Below are 26,599 nucleotides of genomic sequence, written 5' to 3' on the forward strand. Positions count from 1 at the left end.
ATGTTCTAATATTTAGTCGATGTGTGATGTTCTACAAGATATTTTATCAGATGTCTCAGATTCAACTGAAATTTTGTCAAATATAGTCTATCATATGCAGCAGTGAAAGAGTTGCTCAGTCGAGATTGAAGAGTTGAGATTCGTCATCAGCACGAGTGCATCAGAGGTTTCCAAGTAATGGAGGATTGAACTTGTAGTTTTTTTTGGTTTGTTCTTTTATTTCCTGACTCTATGTTTTAGGAATATTATTTTATCAATAATTAATTTTGAGATCATTGTTTTTGTCTTGCAATAGATTTTCAACAATTTATGAAGTTAAATACTAATTATTGGTTGTATTGTGTTATCATTATCGATAACTCCACTCATCAACCATATCTATTGGAATTCCACATCAATTAGAGATTAAAACATTTCATAGTATATAGATTGGAATTCCACATCAATTAGAGATTAAAACATTTCATAGTATATAGATGAGTGTAAACCTCCAATTTATGAGATTGTCGTAGGTTTAAAGTCCACTGTTTAATATGATATCAGAGCCATTTTCAGTCTATACTATTGATTGTTTGGTGAACTTATCCAGTTATTACTATCAGACCATTACCGAATCACGCATAAATATATTGTCTCACGCACGCTTTTGGAGATGATAAGAAAAACCATGTAAGAGTTATTAATGTAGACACCATCATCAAAGTATTTATTTAGCAGTAAAAAAATTACAGCATGGTATGGGAATGAGAAAAGATATGTTTACAAAGGCCAATTTCTATACCATCCAGCCCAAGCAGAAACCAAGCCACTGATGCCAAGAGTAACAGTGTGGTTGCAGAAGCGATTTGGCTCAATCTCTGCTACTGCTATGAGCAAATCAGCAACATTAGCAGCCACACCCATCAGCCTCATCACTCTATCACTTCTGATCTCCTCAATCCTCTTCTCTTCTTCCTCTGTTTTCTCCTTGCAGCTTCTCACCTTCCTCTCTTCCTTCACCCCTTTTCTAAGCATGATGAAATCAGCTATGATGAAGAAAACATACCCCACAGACTCACCAAACGCTGAGATGAAGCTCATCCTCTTAGCCAAGTTTACATCTATGGTCCCAATTCTCGCCAGCCAGAGAAAGTGGTCGAAGAAGAAGTACACCATCTCCCCTGCATTAGCAAACACTGCTAGTAGCCTCAGGGAATTAGTGGCACCAGGGTTTCTCCTGAGAGCGTTGAAGCCAGTGAGAAACCTCCCTGTTCTGAAGGCTTTTCTGCTGAGCCCTGAAGCCACTTCCCATTGCTTGAACCTCTTGGATATGTCAGGGCTTGTGGCTTCCACGTGCCAGTTCACGAGCTTGGACACGTACTGAAAGGTCTTCACAAGCTTGTCAATGCCATCTCTCTTCGCGAGGAAGATAACCAGCTTGTCCACTGAATCATTCATGGTGGGAGTGTGGTTCTGTTCATGAACAGAGGAAGTGAACTCTGTTTTGTTGTGGCAGAAAATGTTAAGTTTAGTCACAGATGAAGCTGGTTTTTGGATAAGAGAAGCTTGTGGTTACACTTTGGTGCCACCATTCATTTTTTCTTTGGAATTTTGTGAGCATTTATTAAGACACTTGCTTTTGTTCTTATTCTTCTGCTTCTTATGGCTACGTGTACGTGATGTTCTGCTTTCATCTCATCTCTCAAGAAAATATTGTTCCTCTGTTTTTAATTTCTTTTCAAATTAATTATTTTCTCCATTTCAATCATACTAAATATATTTATTAATACTCATGTTATTTTTTAGTAACTTTCTTTCAGAAGTTATTATATTTACATTTACCTCAGGAAAAAAAAATCATATGACTCGTACTTTACTTTACCTCAATAAAAATTTGAATGGAGTCATTTCATTTGGATAAATTTAATTTAAAATATAAATTTGACATTATAAAAATATTTAAATAAAAATTAATATAACTAGTTATTATATTGATTAACTAATATTTTATACACTAATATTTTATAACTTTTAAAATAGTATCTAATTTAATTGTGATTATTTATTTTTTATTTGATTATTATTTAATAATTTTGTACGAATATATATCATTGAAATTTTATTTAATAGTTCAAATTAATGAAAACTTAAATGTAAAATTTTCCTAATCCTATTAAGCAAGAAGTGGATTACATAACATTATAAATAAATAATTGGATTTTACTCGTTTATAATGAAGAGACAAAAACTAAAAAAAATATAATAATAAGATATATATTTAACAAATTTTAGAAACTAAGATAGTTACACTAGTTAATTTTATAATTAATGGTTTTTATTCTACTCTATCTTCTAAAAATATTTTGTTAAGAATGAAATCTAAATAAATGAACGTTAAATCATCATTATTATAGTAATAGAAAACAAATTTAGGATACAACTACAATCAATTATTTATAAAAAAAATATTACTTTTTCTTTCTTTCTTTATTTTATTTGTAGTGTAATATGTATTGTTATTATTATTATTTTTTAATAAATATTTACATTTAAAGTAGAAAATTAGGAAAAAAAAAGTAAAAAGAGAAAGATAGAAGAAAGTGGTAACTGTCCATTTAACTAGTGTTCACAAACCCTACCCTATAAACCAAATTCGCAATCCATTATTCTGAACACTTCTCTTCTCATTCCAATTTGGAGAACAAGTTTTTCGAATTAGGGTTATCTCTTTTCTTCAATTCATCATGGACGCTCAGAGAGCTTTGCTCGACGAACTCATGGGTGCAGGTGCGTCTCTGTTCATCGCATTCTGAATCACGAATTCGAATTCCAATACTGTCTAATTGATTGAGTTGTTTGTTTTGTTGTTACTGCGGTGAATTTCTCAGCCCGCAACTTGACGGAGGAAGAGAGAAAGGGGTATAAGGAAGTTACTTGGGACGATAAGGAAGTGTGTGGATTCTACATGGTGCGCTTTTGCCCTCACGATCTCTTCGTCAACACGCGCAGTGATCTTGGTACGTTTGATCAATTTTATCACGAATAATTCGATTTTAATTCTCTGTCGTGTCTTGATGTCAATCCAACTACACTGTTACTTCGTTAGATTGTTGCGATGGCTTTGGTTTGGAGTGTTTTTTTTATGTTTCTTTTTGTGAGCTTTGACTGAGGATAAGTTGATGAATTCGTAAGTAATGTGTCTGTTGAATTGAATTCCCTCGTCGACATAGGGATCTTCTTTATTGTGATGGCTGCGGCTGGATTTCATTATTCTTCCTTCTACTTAATTTGCTGTTAATTTTGTTGCAGGTCCTTGCCCGAGAATTCACGACCCAAAATTGAAAGAAAGGTGAACGAATAAATTTGATTTTCTATAATTTAGGATTTTGTAAATGAGCCGTATAAGATTTCTATTGATTAGCTGTATGGAACTTCTTCGGTCTTGCTGCAGATATTTGGCAATACGTGCGAAAACTATTATATTTCTGATTGTTATTAGATGTGCGTGTATGAAGTTGTAGTTGTCTATTTTTTAAATTTTAGGCAGTGGTTTCTCTTGTGGCTCTATTGCGAAAATTTAGCTACTGTTAATCCCATATTGATGTGTTGAAGTTTGTTTAATGTCGTGCTGCTAGCAAAATTTCATTTAAAAGTGGATCCTAGTATTATATTAACTTTTTCAGTTTATATAATCATATTCAATATAGGTTGGTGTTATTTTCGTATTTCAACATGGACCTTACTGATGTTGCTTCTGTTTCAAGTTTACTATCTTTTGCTGATTTTGCTTTGTCATATGTGTACATTTGATGATAAGATGCTGATAAATGAAAGCACAAGTCTCAGTGCATTGTTTTAGGTTATTACATACTATATTATTGAGTTTTAGATTTAATGAGCTTTACTGTATTGATGACTTCAGTTTTGAGAAATCTCCAAGACATGATGCATATGTACCCAAATTTGAAGCTGAACTTTCTCAATTTTGTGAGAAATTGGTAGGTTACCCACCTGTTGTCCTTCCCTCCCAAAACACATAAATTTACTGTTGTTTGTATCTTGATGAATCATTCTTCATATGTTCTGCAATAACCACAGGTGATGGACTTAGATAGAAGAGTAAGACGTGGACGAGAACGCCTTGCTCAAGAGGTTGAGCCAGCACCACCCCCACCTCTGACAGCTGAAAAATCCGAGCAGTTATCTGTTGTGGAGGAGAAAATAAAGAACCTTCTTGAACAAGTTGAATCTCTTGGCGAAGCTGGGAAAGTTGATGAAGCTGAAGCTCTTATGAGGAAGGTGCTGAGCATTATGCAATACCTTTTTTTCCCTTGCATACAAGTTGAACTTATAATGATTTACTATTGGCATATCTTAAGCACTTTTTGGGGGTTTGGGTGGGACTTACTCTTACAGGTGGAGACACTTAATGCTGAGAAGACAGCTTTAACACAACCTCAAAATGATAAGGTGTTGATGCTTGGTCAGGAGAAGAAGATGGCACTATGTGAAATTTGTGGTTCTTTTCTTGTGGCCAATGATGCTGCAGAAAGGACACAGTCACATGTAACAGGAAAGCAACATGTTGGTTATGGCATGGTTCGTGACTTCATAACTGAGTATAAGGTGAGTTTTGTTGTCTTGAACTAATTTGCACACTAAAAAAATTATTAAATGTTTCTTTATATATGTTGGTACTGTTTTCAGACTGCTAAGGAGAAAGCTGATGATGAGGAAAAGTTAGCTCGGGAAAAAGAGACCGAAGAACGGAAGAAACAAAGGGAGAAGGAATCTGAGAGGAGGAGACGAAGTGATTCAAGTGATAGGGATAGGCACCGTGATAAAGATCACAATAGGGAGCGGGATAGATATAGGGATAGAGACTCGGAGCGTGAAAGGTCTCGGGAACATGATGGTAGAGGCTATCGAGATGGGGGAAGGGGAGTGGATTATAGGTTGAGGAATGGACGGAATGGAGGTAGAGACAGGTACCGTGATCGGAGCAGATCACGTTCTCCTGTTAAGCATGGCTACAGAAGGTCTTCTTGAAGTCCCGTTTGCTCAAATTAGAGGAATTTCTTGATAGATGTCAGAATTTGAATTTAAAAGAGGTAGTCTTTAATATCCCAAGACTTATATGAATATGTGCTTTTGGAGTCTTGAGTTTCTTTTTGTCATCATCAAGGGTGAATTTACACTTTTGCCATCTCAGAGCTTTGTTGAGACTATACAATCTCCGTTTCATCAAATATTATTAATGGAGAAAAGGGTTGAGGTAGGTATTTCACTGTTGTAACTTCTCTTACAATTTGTTTTGCACCTTGATTTAAGTTATTTATGATGATTCATCTCTGAAGCATTGTGTGTAGTCTTTCTTTTCTCTCATTTCTGGGAATCAATTGATTGATTTAAGATGTCAGACACAAAATTACATGAATGAATGTCATTGCTGCCGAGGGGGATGGTTTTCTCTTGTATTGAGGTAACTTGTGAATCTTATACCCTGCGACAAATATATTGATATTTGTTCAGCATAGAAATGTTTGTTTTCTTTCCCCTTTCCTTTTTCTGTTTCATTACCGTTGTTTCTTAAGTTGATATAAACCAACACAGGTTTAAAAAAATGCTGCTTAGTCTGACATGAAATTTGACATTGAACTACATTCCGAAGGCACCAGTATAGAAGATATAGGTAACCTTACTGAATCTGTTGTTAGTTATCTACCAAATCCATGGTAACATAGCATATTTATAATATATTTGGTGTGTGATATCATCCGATATGATCATATTCTGAATGAAGAATTAATTTTTATTCCCTAGCTTCCTGATGTCATTCTTTATATGGGGTTCCGACGGGGAAAAGATTATTAGTTCATGTAGTCCAGTATAAGTAAACAGTTATTTTACCCAATTGGGAACTTTGGAAGGGTAAGTAATTACAGGATGGCGAATCATCCTCTGTAAAAATAACGTTTTACAGTGTTTGAATAGAAAATGAAAGGACTGGCAAATACAGGGATTTGATATTGTTGACATTCGCTTGAAAAACTTTCGTTGATGTGGAATGCAGAATCTCTCCTTTCATGAACAAACGTCCTTCCTTTATTGTCTGGGTGATTGGAGGTAATTGTCTCTCATATCTGGGTTAGAGCGTTTAATTTGGTGTTCAGGAACTCAAATTTCCTTGTGATATTTGATAGATAGATACGTGCATGAAAACAACCCTTGCCTCTTGTTATAAAAAACGAGGCCAAATGAAAATTAAGCCTATTATTTTTGTATTCTTTTTATATGTGGAGAAAGCGATGTGCTTCTTATTATTCAAAATAGCAGTCCAATCTCTGATGAACCTAGGACTTGGGTCAATACACTTCCAACTTGCGATCTTAAAGATTGTAAAGATTCAAGGAAATAAAATGAGCCATTTTTTGGAGCAATGACTCACCCAGCCTCTTGCATTTTTGTTATTTCTCAAGCCTCTTCCTCCTGTTTAAACTTGTTTTTGTTTGTTACTAAGTGTAATTTATGGAATGATTAAACACAACACAAATGTGAAATGAAGATAATTTTTTTTTTCTTAGCAATTGTCTTGCGACCATTTTCGAACAGTAACGTTACATTACATTGACAACTTGTTCGAAGAAAGAATCTGTGATTCATGCATGATATAAATAAAGGGTACTTTTGTCATTATGAAAAAATTGAAATTTTAGGTACATGGGTTGTAGATTGGGACCAGTTGTGAATGTATCACTTACAAATTAGTGAAAATAAAGAAAGTTTCTACATTTACGCAAATAAAAAAGGTAACAGGGTTATGTTGGATCAAAAAACGACAAATCAATTAGGACTCATAAGTTCAAATTTTGGGTTGATTGAACCACGGACTCTGTCCTTAAATCATTACTCTTTCTCAAGTAATGTAACTTCTGAAGTATTTAAATTTATTATTATTTGCCCAGTGATGGATGTTCAGAGATCAATTTAAAGGATATTTAAATATTTGGAGGATTATTGAACACTACTTTTAATATTTGCAAGACTAGGGTTTTTCATAAAGAACATAAGTGGGTAATATTTTGGAGCTAAATTGATAGTTTACGTATATTTCTTTGTAAATAAAATATCTTGAAGACGGAAAAAAATAACGTAATGAGTGGTGATTGTTGGTTGAGAAAAATTGTGATATTCTTTCCGATAAAAACAATTGTAGCTGTTGTTTGTGATAAATGATTTTTTATAGTTTCTTTTTGCAATCTAACCTACCTATTAATATTGATTTTGATAAATTATGTATTTATATAAATAAAGAATTGGATAGAGTATTAAGTAACAGGCACATTTTAATTATATTTCGTAGTAACATTTTGCTTTAATTTGTTCTTAAATTATTGGATGAAGTAAAAGGCACATTGTTTTACAACTGATGAAATTTCGGTATATACTTGGAAACTTTTGAACCTACAATATGCTATTTCAACCATTTATTTTTGGAGAAAAACACACCCTTTAAAAAAGAATTAGATTGAATTGAACTTTTATTATTTTACTATGATTACTCCTCAAGTAGAGTTCAATATATAAATGATAGTTTATTTTATATATATTATTTGTTTAACAATTATATTTGTTAACGTAATGAAACTATGATCTTTCTTTCAAATTATTGTACTTTTATTGTATTTCAAAATTTGACTAGACATCTTAAGATATAGTCTCAAACGAATGATAGAATAAGTATTAGGAAAACATGTAATAATATAAAAGGTAAAATATAGTTGTAAATTGTAATGAGTGATATGCGAATAAATTTTATTGAAAAATTGAAATCCTATAAAATAGATTTCATCGATACAATAAAAATATATAAAATATTGTAGTAAGATTTATTCCTGTTAGTTTATACTTATTAACAGCTACAACAGATAATTTAACCATATATTTATATTTTAAAAATTTTGGTATCATTATCCACTCTTATCTTTCATATAATCTTAGTTTTTAGGGAGCTTTTGAGATTTTTTTTACAAACATTATTGATAGTGAAGTTGAGATGGATTTAAAATATAAATAGTTGAAAATACAAAAAAATCTGGAAGTTGTTTTTAAATTTAGAAGACATTACAAAAAGTGAAGTTGAGTTTCAAATTGGGACAAACATTGAGATTTTTCTGGTTGTGGACGAATATGACGTTTTAAATTATAAATTTCGAAATAAGAGGGTTAAAAGTAGTCAATTTAGCATATGAATATTTCAAATAAAAATATGAAGATTTGAATCTGTAGGTGTAAAAACATGATAGAAATTGCAACAATTGTAAAATATTAAGATATTAAATTTAAGAATAAATTGTTAAAAGAATAAATTCACGCCTCGGTCTACACCAATTTTTTTATCCTTAAATAAATATATTAAAACAAAATTGTATTGTACAAAAACTGTGTAATCTTCTTGATAAATATACTTGGACACCCTCTGATAATATTTAATGTACACCAAAAGAAAAGGAAAATATTTTCTTTACAAACAATCAAACAAGTTTTATTGCCTCTAAGAGTCTTTTTTATATGTACATATATATGAAATATAATTAATAAATAAAAGTAACTTCAAATAACAGTTTCACATAGTATCAATTATTTAACATTTAATTAATGAAAGTGAAACAAAAAATGAACACAAATTTTTCACATAATCTTGAGACTTGAAAACGTCACATGATAAGATTCATTATCCTTTCAGCCCTCTGAATCCACTCCAAATAATGTGTAGCAGGCCTTATCAGTTTCTATTCGAATATTATTTTTATTTTTAAGGCAAATTCTTCCTACGCAAATCTTTTTGAACCTGCACCATAGTTTTAAATTTCCCAAAATACCTTTCATTCCAGAAATAAAAATCCAAAATTAAAAATAATACATTCCAAAAATATATTTCAGAAATGAAAATTCAATACATTCCAGAAAATAGATTTGGAAGAAATTATTGTTCTCCAAAAATAAAAATCCGGAAACAAAAATCAAAATCCCATTCTGAACTAAAAATCTATAATACAAAAATTTCATTCCGAAATGAATATGAATTTTTATATGTACTCCATTTTATTTAAGAGCCCTTTCGTCTTTTCATACTAAAATTGGGTGCATTGATATGTGCAGGAAGTAATTGCCTATTTTTAAAATTAAAATAAGTTTGTTAAACTTCTTTGAATAAAACTAGAGATCTGCACATAAATACAAAAAAGGGATGGAAGATTGGCTTCAAACAAAGGAGAGAAAGAAACAACAATACATTGTTATAATGATAGACTAATCTTCCTTTCCCCGGATTATAACCCTTTTGTAAGTAGTTACAAATTCAATATGAGAGTAGGGTATACCTACACGACGAATAATTGGAAGTAAGCACTGCCGGTGTAAAAGAATCTCCTCTGCAAGGCAAAAACATATGTTGGTGGAATGGGCTTCATTGGTTGAAGTTAGTAAGGAACATTCATGAGTCCAAATTCACTCGTCGCATCTTACAGACAAGGTTTGCTGTTGGCATATCAAGTTGGTTTCCTGAATCTGTCTTTAAAAGATCTTTTAGTTGGTTTCTTGGAGAAGAAAGACAACTTTGAAATGTAGCCAGAACTGGAGGAATTGGCATTGATAGAGCAGAAAGCACATTGCTAAGATACTCAATATCAACTGATAGCTGCTGTGCTCCACGATCCGAAATGTATTGAATCCCACGCAACTGATCTATGTAAAGTGCAGTTGCACCCTCCGCAACCTAAAATTTAACAGCAGCCGACGGAAAAAGTTCGTTTCATTAGTAATTTAATGTGCATACAGAAAAGAGATTCATGGTCTTAAGAAGCATACCAAGATCAGAATCATTTCTCTTTTGTTTTCAAAAAGCTACTCAGTAGCCTCCAAAATAATCAGATATCTGATTCTTATTTTTTGAGAAGCTCAAACACACTTAACAATTTTAACGTGATGTTAAAAACGGAAATTATTGTTTTTGTTTGTCAAAAAGGGTTAAACAAACAAGTTGAGAAAAAGTTTTTTTTGTAACTTTGATCTTCGTTTATATTATAAGTTACCTTGAACATCCATTCAGTTGCAAAGAACTGCGCTTCATCATTGGCTTCACTGTTGGAGATTCCCTCAGCAAGTGGCTCCAGTTGTTGGGGTAAAGTTAGAAGATATTCACCAACACTGGTAACATAGGACTGTGGATATGCACTGAAGGTAGGGAGAGGAAAGCCTCCTTGTTCCTCAACTGATGACCAAATTGGCAAACGGGACACCTCACTGAGGCGTTGTCGCACTTTGGATATGAGGACATCATATACAAGTTCGTTAACTGTGTCTGCAAATGCTGCAACTCTTTGAGATGCAAGGGGAAGTGCGTGAAATCGGGGATCTTTAGACTGCAAATAGTAATATATTTTATGTAAGACCAGAGGATATAAAGAAAATAAAAGTGCTCGAAGTGATTTGTCAAAGTGTGTCAGCACATACTAAAGGAACAATACCAATGCAATCTTGTGGCCTTAAAAAAGCAATGAATCACATTCATACAAAATCACATGCATAAATTTTTAATTGTGGTTTAAATTTCCATTAACCATTTTCAAGCGTGCAATGCAAACAAATTCCATAAAAACTCTGATTTTAGAATATTACTTATTTAATTTCTTAAGTTACAAATTTTACCAATGTGAATAACTATAAAACAAACAAAGGGTTATGGTAGAAGCATGTAGATGGAGGGAAACAGAACAAAGGACATGTGCAAATCAATTCCATAAGAACTCTGACTTCAGAAGCTTGTTTCTTATTTAATTTTTTAAATTATAATATTAATCAATGTGAATAGGAGGGTAGGGATAGTTAAATCATCACCATATTGCACAATCTCACAAGGAGGGAGAAAGGAATATTCAAAAAGTGTGTTTAAAGGATTGGGTTGTACGATACATTCTTGTCATTATTCCTTTCATTATATCTTTAAGGTTCCTCCAAATTTCAAATTCACAATCTATTCACTGTCCCTTCTATCAATTTCTAAATCAAAAGAAAAAGAAAAAATGAGACCAAAATAAAGCTAATCTTATATATACCTGATTCAAAAGGTTAAAGAGTTTCCTGGCCTTCTCAGGCACATCAACCAACCGCAGTGTTGCCATATCCAAGGCAGCCCTTCCGCCATAAGAAGCTTCCCTTTCTACCCTACTATTAATAGTCTGGTTTTGGTCCAGAGTTGAACCAAATGCAGAAAAAGATAAAGTTGTGCTCAATCTAGCAAGAGTAGCTCTTAAAGATGCTTCAAATACAGAAGATCTGCTAGTCAAGCTATCTGCAACTGTCAGGATCTGCAATGCCCCTTGGACTATGGACCATTCCTCCTCATTTGAGATCAAATCAACTCTCCGAGAATTTTGGTTTCCATCCTTCTTCTCTGTCTCCTTCTTAAAAGTACCATCACTTCCATAATCCACACCACAAACAGTTCGCAGTGACTTGAGTGTTTCTTGCAGAGTGGAAATGTATTGTAACATTATGTCATCAAGGGCAAGAATCAGCTCATCTGCCTCAGAACCTCCAGTGAAGCTGATGCATCTCTCTGCAGCTTCTTCGAGAAGTATAATTATTTGAGGAATAGACTCCTCCATCCTACGAACTGTTTCACTGAGTTCAACTCCTTGGGCTCCCACCCCTCGAATAACAGCTCCTCTTAAATCTACTCCCGCAATCTCGGAGGAAAGGATGGCACGCTCCATTTGTCCATACCTGTAGGACATACTCAATATAAGATGGAGTAAGGATAAATTGGATATTTGTAGTAGGAATTCTAAAAGGGTTTCATACATACAGATAATGTGCATGATAAATCAAAAGACCCAAAAAAAAGAAAAACAGTTTATTAAAATTTATCTTTCTGCTCCTCTGGCTTTATATTTCTACTTCTCGAGACATTGTGAGATGTGAAGCTAGCATTCTCTTCCATAGACCCACTCAATGCTTAAATAACAATGAAGCAATGTGCTAAAAGGCATGATTAGCCACATTTAATTTAAATATTTCAGTTATTCTTCAAATTAAAATAAGTTTTTACCTCTGTTTAAACAATTCATAAGGCAAGTACACAGCTTTCAGCACATCCATTAAAACTCGGACATCAGAACCAGAAAATAAGTGCTGAATATTCCTCGCAAAGGTCCCAGTCATATTGTGCAAATCAATCAAGGCCTCAAGATGCTTCGTTTGAATCTTAATGCCTTTATGTATATCTCCCGCTAAAGTATCTAGTAAACCTATGAAAATTCATGAGCTAATATGTCAACAACTTGTAGAGTTAACACATAGCATAATAGTTGTTAAATTACACGTTAGTTAAATGTAAGGTATACAATGAATTGTCACAGTTCTAAACTTAAAACCTCTGGTTTCTTCAAGAACACGGAACCCCTATGCTAAATCTAATTCAAAAGGTAACTGTAGAGAGAAGGAACAAAATATAAGATTTCATGATCCATTGCAGCTTTGCATAAATGATAAAGGGACCCAGAAACTCGGCATTAATCAAGATACAATAACTAGTAAATCATGATCAATTACGTATACTGGGACTTACTGGAGAACTAAGGGAAGTATTTGTTTGTTATATACCTCAATGTAAACCACAAGTTTTGTTAGTCCCTCGTAGCTCTTCAAGTGTGAACAGAAAGAACAATTCACTGGAGCAAGAACTAATGACCAAGATAGTTCTCCAAGGGGCACAACAGTTTCAACTATTTTATATTTTTATTAACATATAGGAAACAGCCGGGTGTTGAGGGCTCAAATCCATTATGACTTAAAAAGAAAAAAAAAAGGCTAACCATTTATTTATAGTGAAAAGTTCTATCATATGCAATGAAATGTTATTATAAATATGTAAATAAAGTCAACATCTTCCCAACAGGAAATCATTCAAAAGATCTAAGAACAACCTTTAGCCAGTGCTTTTGTTTCTGGAACAGCATCTCCAATGGCAAGGTTGATACGAGATATGAAACCAGTTCCTATAGTCATCATAGTCTCACTTAGTAGCCTCGGGACAAGAGTTTTATAATCTTCAGGAAAAGCAACCATGCACCTGCAAGTAACAGCTCAAACGCTTTTATTATGCGACTTCAATATGCAAATCTGATTAGTATTATCATGTTTGTGCTAGCTGGCTTTTCAGTAGGTTGACATGAAAAATAAAGATGCATTAGCACCAAATTTTGTTCAGTAGTAAGTGGAAGCTAACACTAGTAAAGGTACCATTTCCATTCTTGTTCAAGATAAAGCAATAGCTCATCATAAAAGCTTGGTAGCCAAGTGGAGAATGGTATTGCAGGTGAAACTGAATGAAAATCACCACCACTTGATATCCTCTCCATCTCATTTTTCTCATTAGCAGGCTTATTACCGCGTTCTCTAGAATCAAAATCTTCCCAAAGTTGCTTAATTGGTTTCAGATGCACCTTTATATATTGTGATTCCAGAGACTTAAACCTTCCAATTCTAATGAGAATAGCCCGTAAATCTTGAGCAGCATCGGCCTGAATAATAACAAGAGTTAAGACAAGGGATTCAATGCAAATCATAGCACAAAATAACGTATTTGATACTATAAATCTATAACCTTGCGATTAGATAACGCTTCTGTAATACGAGGTTGCACCATCGTGTCTAGCCTATCCTCCAAGACTTCAAGTTGCTTTCTTATGTTGGCAAATTCAGCAACCTAAAAATAGAGGGCGAGGGTAGGTGAAAATACACAAAATTATATGAAACCAATCATAAATCTAAAGCCTAAGCCACTTGATAAGCATCCGGAACAGGAAAATTGTACCTCCCCAACTGCTGACAAGCAATGCCTCATGTTAGCAAGAGTTTCTGCAGCACGAGGGAGATCTCCACTGGCAAATACATCCTCCACAGTCGAACTCAATTGAGTTAATCCCGCAGCATCCTGTCATTAAATTGCGAAGGAAGTGAATTTTATTAGCCTCATTATAGAGAGTGTCTCTGAATTAAGTTAACAACTATCAGCTATGCAAATTAACAATCCCTACCTGCAACGTGTCATATGCAGCTTCCATCCTCTGTTTGACAACGTCGACTTTAGCAAGTGCAGCTATAGATTCAGCAGACGATCCCTCTGCCTATAATATGAAAAGCAAAATAACAGGTGCTAGATCTCAGGGACCAGATCAAAATTTCAGATCATTCAATGAAACCAAAAGCATTGTAAAACTACAATTCAATTATTATAATCGATGCATTGCTGAGCTCAATGAGATGACAGATTTCAATGTTCCAAAACCTAAGGTAGAAACAAGACAGATTGAAACCTACTCCGATCGTACCTTCTTGAGCTTCTGGAGGATGGAGGAGACCGCGGAACGGAGAGAGACGGCGTCATCGCGGAGGCGGATGACGTCGCGAGTGGCGCGTGGGACACGGAGGAGAGCGGCGGAGCTCTGCTCCTCGAGCGACGCGGCGATTTCCTCGGATACCATCTGGAGCTTCATCTCCATGTCCACAAGGTGTTTGTCCAAAGAGTCCTGAGGGTGACGACTCTGAGATGCCGAGTTGATCCATTTCTTGGGATCGAAGTTCTCGTTCGAGAACGGACCCAAATCTAGCATCATTGTCACAGCAACGGAACCAGAACCAGGAACTCACCACTTCACACAATCGTCTTCTTTTCTTCTCTCTTCAGACTCACCCAACAGTTTCAATGGTGGTTTCTCTAGCACAAATTTACCCCAATGAGCGTGAATAATGTTTATTGAATTTATGAGAATTTTAATATAGTTTTAACATAATTTTAAAATAGAAAAATATATTAATTTTTTACATATAAATTTATTGTATAAATTTTTTATTATGAATATAAAATAAAGAATAAATCATTTTAAATCAATCATGAAAAACATCTTTTTATCAGAAAAAAATCTGAAACATAGTTGTGCACATAATTCTTTATATAATTTATAATTAATATATATATATATATGTGCTTTCATGTTATACATTTTAGATATTATTTGTATTTGTATGTCTTATATTTTAAAAACTATATGTATTCCATGTCTGTGTTTGTTTGTGTGGTATCAGTGTCTGTCAGTGTTGCAGTTACGAAATATCTGATTTCTTATAGGGGAACATTTTTTTCGTCTAAAAGACAATAAATGCAAAATTTACATAATTTGCCAAATTTCAGACACTGTATAAATTATATTTTGGGAAAAATATAACATATACTTTTACATTATATTGAAATTCAAATTATACTTATGTTACATACATTTATTTTTTAACATATTAAATATATATTTGATCAAAATAATTATAAATTTAATTTTTAAATTATAAATTATCTGGTAGTTGATAAATTTGTAACCTACAAATTGTAAGTTAATAATTTATTCTATAAAAAACATTTAGTATAACTAGCTAATAAAATAATTAGGTAAAGCAAATCCACATAGTTATATCAAATTTATTATATAGATAAAATAATATTTTCTAAACAAAAATATATTGTTTTGTATACATAATTTTACCTTTTAAAATAATTAAATTCTTATCAAACTCTTTAGTATTTTTATTTATTTTTTTACAAGTTATATAATTTATTGATTTAAATAAATCATTTTATTTAAATGAGTTAATATAATAAAATTTATTTTTATTTATTTCTAGAAACTAAATTGTTTTATTTTTCAAAATATTAAATTAATTTTTTTTTGTATTTTTTATTATATATTTTTTACATGGAATTATATAATAAAATATCAACTACTTCAATTTATATGTTTTTTTTATTTGAAGGCTATAAAAATAAAAATAAAAATTAATTAGTTGTTTATATGAAATTGAAATAAATAATACAAAATTAAAAATAATAAGACAATTTATTAAAATATGAAAAGTAATAAATAAATTACAACTTAATTATGGTAATTTATAATTTATAAGTTAAAAAATTCTAAAAGAAATTATTCTGATGTATTCATTAAACATTTTTTTAGATACTGAAATATAAATTAGTTAAATTAATTAATACCTAGTTTATTCACTTTAATAAGCACCTTAGTCATATGAAAAATGATAAACAGTGAATAGAATGGAATATTTATGATTTTTTTTATCATGTTAAAATAATAAACCGTTGAAATTGATCATATATAGGTAGTTTTTTAAAATCTAATTAGTTCTAATAAATATTTTTAAATCAGAAAAATAATTGAGAATATATTCCCAAGTTCATTTTTTAACACATGATCTTAAAAAAAAAAACTTATCAGTTGTTCGTTAAGTTTTTATATTTTACTTATATTTAGAGATCAATACAAAGAGTTATTTCATACTTTTAATGAACATGAACTTTAATACTTAGAAGATTATTTGTTTAGTTTTTTAAAATCATTTTAACTCTAAGTTTGATGTTAAAGAAATAGTAACTCCACAATTTAGCTAAATACTGATTGTGTGAAAATAATTTTAAGATTTTAGACTATTTTATCTTTATATATTTGATGTTTGTTCCTCTTATAATTTGTAACAATTAATTTTTATTGAAACAGTTTATACTCTATAACATAATTTTAAGTTTATTAATTATAATTTTATTTGGTCTAAATTGAGGATGATTTATAAGGGACAAAATTTCATTTCCAACTTACATATATATCACAAATGTGACTACTAATAACGACAAAAAATATATTGTTAGAATGAAGATGACAACAGAAAAAACTACTCTTACAAACACGAAAAATATTATGCAAACAAATTATCTGTATTTAAATACAAATGTCATTATTATTATTTTTGTTCATTTAATGATATATTTTTTATTTCTCAGATTAAAAATACTTGACATCATTCATTAATCAATAAACTTATTTCCATGCATTATAATTATAAATTTTCACACAATTATTTAATTTAAGACAAAAAGTACATTAAAGAAAATACAATATAATTTACAAAATAAAAAACAAAACAACATAAAAAAAACACTAAAAAATAACATTTTTTTTTAAAAGTCGTAACTCAACCCATATAGTTAACAGAATACAAAAACCATTTAAAAAAATAAAATGAAGAAGTTCTGTTCCATTCAATTTATAAAAAAAATGAAAATATTTTTTTTTTCATTATGTACAACTTCTATAAAAGTAATATATATATATATATATATATATATATATATACTCATATTAAATTAAGTATAATTTGATTTATGGAGAGTAAAATTCGTCTTTACATTTAAAAGTCCCTTACCCAAACACGATTTATCCAGGTTTATAAAGAAAATATTTATTATTTTTTATAAAAAAAATTTAAAAAAATCCCTATATAGGGTTAAAAAAATCCAAAAAGACTCACTTGTTACTTTGCCTCTAGATGCTTCCGAAAATATGATATTATACAAATTTTAAAGAAAAGAAAATAGTAATTACGATGATAGATCAGAAAAATTAAAATTATTATTACAACAATTATTAATTAAACCACAACTCTCCCTAATACTTATTTTAAATAATAAAAAATAAAATATTCATTAAAAAATGGTTTTAGTAAATATATATCATATTTTTTTAAAAAATGAATTATAACGAATTTGCTTGTTCCCCAAGACAGCACCCACCTTCCAGAATCTCTTACAACAGAATATGACTGCTCTGGAACCTTCTGGACCTTGTTCTAGTGCCTTCTAGCTCCTCCCAAACCTTCTCCTCAAATATCGCACACTATCACTTCCGTTTCTCTGCACAGAGAATCTCTCAATCGAAGCTACCTTCTGCAATCTCAATGGCGTCCTCTCTCGCTGCGAAGCGCTTCCTCTCTTCTTCTCTCCTCTCCAAGTCTCTCCTTCGTCCCGCCGCCTCCGCCTCTCGCTCTTTCAACACCAACGCCATGCGCCACTATGACGACCAGAACGTCGACGTCGAAAGTCGCTCAGAACGCTCTTTCCCTCGCACCGCGCGTCGCGACGATGTCTTCTCAGGTAGTTGTAGTCGCGCTCCCTAACCTCTCCCGCACTAAGCGAATCTCTGCAATAATTTATGCGGTTATGTTGATCGATTTGGTTTTGTGATTCTCATTGCTGAACGTTTCGGCTTTTAACGAATCTCTGCAATAATCTCATTGATCAATTTGGTTGTGTGAATCTCATTGCTAAACGTTTCGGCTTTTCCTTGGATTATTCCGTTTTGCAGGCGTGCTGGATCCGTTTTTTCCTACTCGGAGCTTGAGCCAGGTTCTGAACATGATGGATCAGTTCATGGACAATCCCTTCCTCTCTGCGCCGCGCGGTATCGGAGCCGGAGCCGGAGTCCGTCGCGGATGGGACGCGAGAGAGACGGAAGATGCTCTGCTTCTCCGCGTGGACATGCCTGGACTTGGCAAGGAAGACGTGAAGATCTCCGTGGAGCAGAACACTCTTACTATCAAAGGTGAAGGTGCCAAAGAAGGCGACGAGGAAGAGAGCGCTCGTCGCTATACCAGCAGGATTGACTTGCCGGACAAGGTCTATAAGGTAGATGATATCAAAGCTGAGATGAAGAACGGTGTGCTGAAGGTCGTTTTGCCTAAAATGAAGGAGGAGGAGAGAAGAGATGTGATCAATGTCAATGTTGAGTAGAATAAGTTGTTTGGTATTTGTGTTAACTCTGTTGTTATGTTTTCTTTTGAGGTGGTGATGGATGTATTTATCTCTGTTACTTCAAATTTTCTCTATGATAAATGGTTATAGAGTTATGAAGGAGCTTGTTAATTACCAATATGCTATCTGATTTTTTACTTTTCCATGGAATTTCTGTGTCCTCTCAAATTTGAATAGAACATTAAACTATTATACTGTTATGAAAACTGTGAGCAAATAAGTGGAGAACTAAACAACAGTCACTTCTTTGTCCTTCTCCTTATGGGAGCATGCAAGACTCAAAAGCTTGTGTGGCCTTAAGATACAGAAGTTCAGCAACTGGATTTGTGGAGACCCTCCATCATTGCCCCCCATAAACCAATTTGCTATTTACATTTAGATCTATCATATCAATAATCCCCTACAAAACATAAAAATGTCCTGAAATTTTATTTATGCCCTTAAATAAGAAATGTCCTGAAATTTTATTTATAGAAAAAAAAATCTATTTCAGAAAAAAAGTCTATTTTCTGAAATGTATTTTTTTATATTAAGACTTATCAAATTTTAGAATAAAGAATAATTTTGAAAAATTAAAACTGGATCGGACAGGTCACAAAAATTAAAGTAGTAACTCAAGCCAATACTTCTAATTAACAAAAAAAAAACATTTAAAATAAATAAATAAAGAAGTTGTGGTTTAATGCTCTACTTCCATACAATCTATAAAAAACAAATTTTTTGAAAATAAAAAGAGGTTGTTTTATGTAAAATTTCTATAAAAATAAAAAAAATATTAATAATGAAGTTCAACTTCAGTAAAAAATATATAATTCAATCTAGAGTAAAAATCATGTTTTAGTTACACAAATTTTCTATTTCAAAATAGCTTTCCCGAACACCACTTATTCAGGTTTGTGAAGAAAATATTTATTATTGATAAATTTTAAAAAAAAATCACTATATAGACAAAAAAAAAATCCAAAAAAGACTGACTAGGATATTATGCCTGTAGATTCTTCCGAAAATATAATATTATTTAAATTTTAAAGAAGAAATTTGTAATTACGATGCTATCATGAGAGATCAGAAAAATTAAATTAAAATTATTATTACAATAAATATTAATGAGACCACATCTCTCCCTAATACTAATTTTAAATAATAAAAAAGGAAATATTTATTGAAAGATGGTTTTAGTAAATATATATCATAAATTTTTTAAAAATAAATTATAACGGATTTTGCTTGTTCCCCAAGAATCTCTTACAGAACCTCTTGCAGAATCTCTTACAACCGAATATTGTTCTAGAACCTTCTGCACCTTGTCCTCAAATATCGCACACTGTCGCTTCCATTTCTCTGCACAGAGAAGCTACCTTGCATTCTCAATGGCGTCGTATCTCGCAGCAAAGCGCTTCTTCTCCTCTTCTCTCCTCTCCAAGTCTCTCCTTCCTCCCGCCGCTTCCGCCTCTCGCTCTGTGCACACCAATGCCATGCACAACTACGACGACGACCAGAACGTCGAATTCGAAAGTCGTTCAGAACGCTCTTTCCCTCGCACCGCGCGTCGCGACTGTACCTTCTCAGGTAGTTGTAGTCGCGCTCTCTAACCTCCCGCACTAACGAATCTCTGCAATAATTTTCGCGGTTATGTTGATCGATTTGGTTGTGTGAATCTCATTGCTGAACGTTTCGGCTTTTCCTTGGATTATTCTGTTTTGCAGACGTGCTGGTGCTGAATCCGTTTTTTCCTGCTTGGAGTTTAAGCCAGAGTCTGAACATGATGGATCAGTTCAAGCACAATCCATTCCTCTCTGCGCCGCGCGGTATCGGAGCCGGAGACCGTTCGGGTGCCGGAGACCGTCCCGGATTCCGTGGCAGATTGGAATCGAGAGAGACGGAAGATGCTCTGCTTCTCCGCGTGAACATGGCTGGGTTTGGCAAGGAGGACGTGAAGATCTTCGTGGGGAAGAACAGTCTTACTATCAAAGGTGAAGATGCCAAAGAAGGCGAGGAGGAAGACGAGGAAGAGAGCGCTCCTTGTTATGTTAAGATTGGCTTGCTGTCCATGTTTTACAAGGTAGATCATATCAAAGCTGAGATGAAGAATGGTGTACTGAAGATCATTTTGCCTAAGATCAAGGAGGAGGAGATGACAGATGTGATCAATGTTATCGTTGACTAGAAAAAGTTGTTAGGTATGAATCTGTGTGTGTTTTGCTTTTGTTTTTAGGTGGTGATGGAAGTACATAGCTCTGTTACTTCAAATTTTCTCTATAGTAAATGGTTGCAGAGTTTCGAACTTTTCCATGGAATTTCTGTGTAGTGCTCTCAAATTCATAAGAATAGAACATTATCCTATTATACTGTTAGGAAAACTGTGAGCAAATAAGTGTTCTTCTTTGTTCTTCTCCTTATGGGAGCATTGCAAGGCTCAAAAGCTTGTGTTGTCTTAAGATACAGAAGTTCATCAGAACCATACAAAAAAATTTCATTGCAGTGATTCTTCACCCCAAAGACCCACCATCATTGCTCCCATAAACCAATCTGCTATTTACATTAGGTCTAACATACTAATAATCCCCTACACATGGACTACTATGAAATTACAAAAATGTCCTGGAATTTTATTTATGCCCTTAAATAAGAAATGTCCTGAAATTTTATTTGTAGAACAGATAATAATTCTATCTCAGAAAGAGATCTATTTTCTGAAATGTATTTCTTTTATATTTAGAATTATCAATTTTAGAATAAAGAATAGTTTTGAAAAATTAAAACTGGAAGAATTAGCTGCATTTGGGCTGGCAGAATCTGAGTCAATTGGGTTTGGTTTTGTGGATCCATTGGGTCTTTGAGATGGGTAGTTCTTCCTGCACCCCTACATTTTTCTTCCTGCACTCTTATATTTTTTAAAATATTAAAATTATCCTTATAATTTTGGGAAATTTCAGAATAAAAATTCCATAAAAACAAAAGGTGTTTTTGAAATAAGGGTTTCGTAATCAAAATTTGTTTCTGAAATAGAAAATTAGGAAGGCAAAAATTATTTCAGAATATTCTTTTCAAAAAAACATGTTTTTATGTTCGAATATTTTGGAAATATTTCAGAAAGAGTAATCTAATGATATTTAAAAAAAAGATAAAATGGTCTTTTTCCAAAAATTATGAGGTGCATGAAGTTGGATGCGGGGAGAAACACCCTTTGAGATTAGGTTTCCTATTCTGTTAATCCTACACGCAATATTTTTAAACTGCACCTAATATAATTTTTTATTACTGAAAAATTCTTTCATTCTGAATAAAAAATCTGAAATTGAAAATAATACAATCCAGAAAAGTATATCCAGAATTCAAAATTTAAAAGTTCTCTGGATAAAAAAAATCTGTAATACATAAAATTGTTATAAAAAAAACAGAAACATTCAGAAAAAGAAGATCCAGAAAAAGAAGATCCGTAATTTATAACCCTATTTATTTAAGGATATTTTCGTCTTTTTACACTGAAATTGGTTCAGTAATATAGTGCAAGAAGTAATTGCCTAAATTGAATTTACTTACCAGTTTAGGTGCAATGCAAGGTTTTGGATTTTTTTTCCACATTTGGGCTCCGCTAATTATTTGATCTGTAGGGCTTCACAGTACAAATCTAACCCCATGTTTTTAGGACTTTTTTTTTTGGTTCTTTTACTATAATTCGTTTTGAACAAGTTTTTTCCAATTTTTTGTTCACTGATTTTTTAGAAATAGAATCGAAGACTCTGATTGGTAGTTGTAATGTACCGAACACTATAGTTGTGAAGACTGATTGATCTAGTTTTATTCTGAAGATAAATATCTAAACAATTTAATTAATTTGTTAACACGTCTCAATAACACATTAAATCAGCTCCATATAAAAAACCTAAAGTAATAAAATGACATTAATGTTATAGACACATTATACGAACTTACAACAAAACCTTTTTAAATTTAAACAACTAAAATCTAAAGCGGAAATAAATAAACATTTTTTTTATTTTATTCTTTTCATATTGTTTGCGTTCATTTTATTCTAAATGATTTTAACAAGTTCATATTATTCGTTTGTTATTTTTGCACTCAAAGTTATTAGAGTAACAAGCTGTATTAGATACTTGTTAATCAGATATCTGTTTAGTCAAGATTCAAAAAATACATTCACATAAGAAAAAAAAAAAAGAGTTGTGATGTGAGTTTCTTAGAGTAGTAAGATTCTTTAGTCGTGTTCTCCACTAAATCTAAAAAAATGTTATTGTATAATTGACAATATTAGCACCCCTTATCACACTTCTATGACTATTGTATGAACAATCCAAACCTATTACTATTATGATTTGAAGGACTTCACTTGTGAAAAGAGTTTTGAATGAATTGTGATATGTATCACTCATAATTTTTTTTAAAATTTTAAATTATTCTTGTTATCCTTTTTGAAATTTACATTCATAATGAGAAAAAAGGTTTATAGATTTTAATATCTAAAATACATTTCTGTAACGAGGATAGTCACGAAATAAGGGTGGTAAAGTGGGGCGAACCGTGCCACTAAAAAAATACGGGACAAGTTGTTTATTTCAACCCGTTAGCCCGTTTAGGCCCGTTCACGCGGGTCAAGTGCGGGACGGGACGGGTTGGTCCGTATATATAATTTTTTTCTACACCTCCATATTTTCTTCATGTAACCTCATATTTTACATTATGAAATTTTTAATAATATCTTATTACGCATGTTTTATAAAAATAATATTTTGAGACAATTTACCTAATGTATCTAAATAAAAAAATTCAAAATTTGTATTTAAAAAATTATTTTTTTAACAAATATTTCTTATGCAAGTTTATCCACCAGGTTCGTGAATCAATCCTTATATAAGACGGGTTAGAAAAATCGGTTCACAAATTTTATGCGGGACAGACCAAGTGCGGAACGAGCCTATGCAATCCAAAACCCTTATCAGTATACTGTATATAGTCATATCCAAAAGATAAATCTAGTTTCAGTAAGATTTGGTGCACGAAGAATTAGTCAAAGAACTTTCATGATGAACATTCATTTTAACGGAAGTCCAATTTGGTGGGAGCCAAACAAAAAGTGTTGGTTGCACTGAGAAAGACCAAGTTCAAAGATTTGTGTGGTCAAGTTATGCAACAACTGAATTTGACTTCTACCAAATAAGCTATGGTTTCTCTTCACTTTTTTCATCGTTCACTTCTCCATATATCCCAGCAAGAAATTGCAAGCCATTTCTCACAACAAAAACCATTCCTTAAAACCCAGAACACAGAATTGGTGTTCATGATCCAACTCCTCCAAAACCTTCAATCTTTCTAACAATCATGAAGCAGATGACTCATGAATCCGTGATGATGATCGTGATAAGAATCAAAGAAAAAATTATAGATAAAACAAAAGAAGTAATCCAGCACATACCCTTCCTGATTTTTATATGTTCCTCACGTCTCGTGCTATCAGATATTGCATAAATTAGCAACGTTTTTCACCAAACATTAAGAAATGTTGTTACAGATCATGAAACAATGAATAATTAATAATGTTGCGTGTCTCAGTGAAAGAGTGTACACTCTACAGCATCAACAAATAATTGGGTACACTCTTTTCGATTAGACTTATCCAAGCTTTTGTTATCAAAACTTGAGAAGAAAAAAAAGCATCATTTTGGGTTTTGTTTTCATACTCCATTATCCACATTCACATCAAAACAACGCAGCGAAGTAGACTTACAAAGGCATAAGCTATGTGGTATAGATACAGATCTAGACACGGATAAAGAGATAATATAGAATAGAAAAATATAAATTTATATATTATATAATTATAAATTATGAATTATATAAATTAATAATAAAAATTTATATGTATAAATTTTTATTTGTAGCATAAAGATTAAGTGTTCTATTACGTATAGGTGTCCGATATGTATAATATAAATATATTATTTAAGAGGTGTGTAAGAGTGTCGCATTAGCTATAACTAATGTAAAATGGAATTGATTCTTATAATCTCTCAATTTGAATCTGCACTCTACAATTTTTTAATTTTTTCAGAGTAGTTTTTGGATTATCTGAAATATTTTATCAGAGTGCGATTTTTAAAATTTATGAAAGACACCATAGAACACCTTATCTGAAATAGGATAGGTTTTTTATATATTATTTTAAAAATACATTTTTTGAAACAAAATTTTCGAGATTTTTTGAAATATGTTTTCTAAGAAGATTTTCTTAAAACAAATTTTATGTGTTTCATAAAAAAATTCTAAAATATTCTCTTTTTTTTTTCTCTCCTTCTCTCATGCTTTTGCAACAACTATTTTATAAAAGTAGAGATCTTACCTAGAATATAAATATGACTATTTGATAGTATATAAAAGAATTCAAATCTAATTTTAGTTTTATTTTTATGTTATTAAAATTATTTAGAATTTAATGAGAGTTTATTAAACGACTTTTATATCGCTATCATCTTGTTATTGGATCACCTATTAATATATAGTGTCACATAAGATATGTTAAAGATTTTACTATCAACTAAAAATAAAAATATTTAATAGTATAAGTTAAAACTTCATTTTATAAATCAATTTAAATTAAGTTAGACTTAAGCTCTTTTTTTTAAATTATAAAATAACACCTGCTGTGTGAGGTGTAGTGAGAAATAAGTGAACAGGGTAATTCGATTATTTCACCCATTGTAAGGTGCATGTAAAAAAATGGGGTGTCGGAAGTAATTGTTGGCGAAAAGAAGCCGAAAAACGCAGGTGTCTACTCGACAATCACCGTCCGCTAGTTTCAACACGTCAAAGGCCCACGTAGGACAATCAGAATAAGTGGGCCCAGATGGGGCCCAATTTTTCTGGAGCGGATATCCGCTTCACAAAAGGAATAATTCCAATTGGATATTCGAATATCCATTTTTCTCTTCCTTTTTTTAATTTTGAATTAAGTAACACTCACACCTTTCTTATTATCACTATTTTACCCCTGCAAGTTGGCGTGCATTTTTGTATAATGAGGTTCCTGTTCGGGTGCATTGACCAAACTACCCTTTCCAAAATATTTCAAGCTACAGTAGCAGCAGAATTTAAGCTGTTTATTTTTATTTTATTTTTAGTTTGAGGCAAGTTGGGGTGCATTGACAAAAATACCCTTTTTAAAATATTTATTGTTTGAGGCAACTTCTTAGACCTTTCCAGCAACTTCTCTATTTGTTTCTTCCTCACATACTCATTATTTTATTTATTAGCTTTTAGTACATTTAAAATATTAATTTAAATAATATAAACCATTTTTAAATATTAACATTTTTTACTCTTCTACTTTTCAGTCTCTGTTTGGAACAAATCATTGACATTGATGAGAAAGAAACCCAACCAAACAAAGTACTAAGGATTTGTTTGGGTACAACAGGAACCTATAATATAAAGGGATCCCACTTCACTCATTTATGGTTGTATTTCCTCAAACTACTCATACCCACACAGAAACATAAATGTCAATATTTTGAAATTTAAACTAAACCACATAAAAAAAACAAATAGTTATTAAAATTAATATATACATCTAAAATTGACTCAATTCCTTATATATAGCACTATTTACACTTTTATTTCCCTATCTAACATCTTTTTATTTTTATTTCTCTATCTAGCACCCTTTTGTTTTTATTTTCCTATCTAGCATCCTTTTATTTTTTATTTTCCTATCTAGCATCATTTCAAAAATAAATAAATAAATAAAATAAATTTTTAATTTTTTTGATAATTTTAATTTTAAATATATTAAAAAAAAGTACTTTTAATGTTTAAAATAGTCTGAAATATAATTAATGAATAAAGAAATGAGTTTTTACAAAAATAAAAAAAAGTAATAAATTAAAAATGTTTAGT

At 31.8% G+C, this 26,599-nt stretch overlaps 5 protein-coding genes across 7 annotated transcripts; 3 read left to right on the plus strand and 2 right to left on the minus strand.

The window, feature by feature from the left end:
• Positions 1-685: 685 nt before the first annotated feature.
• Positions 686-1,702, minus strand: PEX11B (peroxin 11B). The gene has a single exon (XM_068634011.2). The coding sequence runs from the start codon at positions 1,435-1,437 to the stop codon at positions 760-762; it is 678 nt and encodes a 225-aa protein (XP_068490112.2). The 5' UTR covers positions 1,438-1,702; the 3' UTR covers positions 686-759.
• Positions 1,703-2,548: 846 nt separating this feature from the next.
• Positions 2,549-5,465, plus strand: LOC137818865 (LUC7 N terminus domain-containing protein). 2 transcript variants are annotated; one of them, XR_011082159.2, is made up of 8 exons: positions 2,594-2,766; positions 2,868-2,996; positions 3,289-3,328; positions 3,902-3,977; positions 4,078-4,278; positions 4,396-4,605; positions 4,687-5,090; positions 5,192-5,335. XR_011082159.2 is itself a non-coding variant. In XM_068622501.2 (7 exons), exons 1-7 carry the CDS (start codon positions 2,724-2,726, stop codon positions 5,026-5,028), a joined length of 1,041 nt encoding a protein of 346 aa, XP_068478602.1. In that variant the 5' UTR covers positions 2,549-2,723; the 3' UTR covers positions 5,029-5,465. The 2 variants fall into 2 exon arrangements, 1 of the variants encoding a protein (XP_068478602.1); XM_068622501.2 differs by having other exon boundaries at positions 2,549-2,766; positions 4,687-5,465.
• A 3,690-nt stretch (positions 5,466-9,155) lies between these two features.
• Positions 9,156-14,802, minus strand: EYE (conserved oligomeric Golgi complex component-related / COG complex component-like protein). Its single transcript, XM_068612884.2, has 10 exons — positions 14,376-14,802; positions 14,082-14,171; positions 13,859-13,978; positions 13,649-13,750; positions 13,285-13,565; positions 12,969-13,114; positions 12,092-12,290; positions 11,097-11,766; positions 10,074-10,403; positions 9,156-9,757 (listed from the first exon to the last, which is right to left on the minus strand). The coding sequence occupies exons 1-10, from the start codon at positions 14,658-14,660 to the stop codon at positions 9,476-9,478; spliced, it is 2,505 nt and encodes an 834-aa protein (XP_068468985.2). The 5' UTR covers positions 14,661-14,802; the 3' UTR covers positions 9,156-9,475.
• A 2,905-nt stretch (positions 14,803-17,707) lies between these two features.
• On the plus strand, positions 17,708-18,838 carry LOC137826638 (HSP20-like chaperones superfamily protein). 2 transcript variants are annotated; one of them, XM_068632705.2, is made up of 2 exons: positions 17,708-18,031; positions 18,243-18,838. In XM_068632705.2, exons 1-2 carry the CDS (start codon positions 17,836-17,838, stop codon positions 18,665-18,667), a joined length of 621 nt encoding a protein of 206 aa, XP_068488806.2. In that variant the 5' UTR covers positions 17,708-17,835; the 3' UTR covers positions 18,668-18,838. The 2 variants fall into 2 exon arrangements, with proteins under 2 accessions (XP_068488806.2, XP_068488798.2); XM_068632697.2 differs by having other exon boundaries at positions 17,746-18,034.
• A 1,133-nt stretch (positions 18,839-19,971) lies between these two features.
• LOC137822301 (heat shock 22 kDa protein, mitochondrial) lies at positions 19,972-21,180 on the plus strand. Its single transcript, XM_068627189.2, has 2 exons — positions 19,972-20,257; positions 20,395-21,180. Exons 1-2 carry the CDS (start codon positions 20,059-20,061, stop codon positions 20,853-20,855), a joined length of 660 nt encoding a protein of 219 aa, XP_068483290.2. The 5' UTR covers positions 19,972-20,058; the 3' UTR covers positions 20,856-21,180.
• The last annotated feature ends 5,419 nt before the right edge of the window (positions 21,181-26,599 follow it).

Source organism: Phaseolus vulgaris, chromosome 11 (assembly GCF_051622355.1).
Source record: "Phaseolus vulgaris cultivar YP4 chromosome 11, ASM5162235v1, whole genome shotgun sequence".
Taxonomy (NCBI): domain Eukaryota; kingdom Viridiplantae; phylum Streptophyta; class Magnoliopsida; order Fabales; family Fabaceae; genus Phaseolus; species Phaseolus vulgaris.

What these genes read in the sequence shown, in the direction of transcription:
- LOC137826638 (XM_068632697.2), top strand. Translation starts at nt 17,836, where the DNA reads ATGGCGTCCTCTCTCGCTGCGAAGCGCTTCCTCTCTTCTTCTCTCCTC. An exon ending in CGACGATGTCTTCTCAGGTA is followed by an intron (nt 18,035 to 18,242) that starts GTTGTAGTCGCG and finishes TCCGTTTTGCAG; the next exon opens with GCGTGCTGGATCCGTTTTTT.
- EYE (XM_068612884.2), bottom strand. Translation starts at nt 14,660, where the DNA reads ATGATGCTAGATTTGGGTCCGTTCTCGAACGAGAACTTCGATCCCAAG. An exon ending in CTGCATATGACACGTTGCAG is followed by an intron (nt 13,979 to 14,081) that starts GTAGGGATTGTT and finishes ATTTAATGACAG; the next exon opens with GATGCTGCGGGATTAACTCA. An exon ending in AAGCGTTATCTAATCGCAAG is followed by an intron (nt 13,566 to 13,648) that starts GTTATAGATTTA and finishes GTTATTATTCAG; the next exon opens with GCCGATGCTGCTCAAGATTT.
- LOC137818865 (XM_068622501.2), top strand. Translation starts at nt 2,724, where the DNA reads ATGGACGCTCAGAGAGCTTTGCTCGACGAACTCATGGGTGCAG. An exon ending in CAACACGCGCAGTGATCTTG is followed by an intron (nt 2,997 to 3,288) that starts GTACGTTTGATC and finishes ATTTTGTTGCAG; the next exon opens with GTCCTTGCCCGAGAATTCAC. An exon ending in ACTTCATAACTGAGTATAAG is followed by an intron (nt 4,606 to 4,686) that starts GTGAGTTTTGTT and finishes TACTGTTTTCAG; the next exon opens with ACTGCTAAGGAGAAAGCTGA.
- PEX11B (XM_068634011.2), bottom strand. Translation starts at nt 1,437, where the DNA reads ATGAATGATTCAGTGGACAAGCTGGTTATCTTCCTCGCGAAGAGAGAT.
- LOC137822301 (XM_068627189.2), top strand. Translation starts at nt 20,059, where the DNA reads ATGGCGTCGTATCTCGCAGCAAAGCGCTTCTTCTCCTCTTCTCTCCTC. An exon ending in TCGCGACTGTACCTTCTCAG is followed by an intron (nt 20,258 to 20,394) that starts GTAGTTGTAGTC and finishes TCTGTTTTGCAG; the next exon opens with ACGTGCTGGTGCTGAATCCG.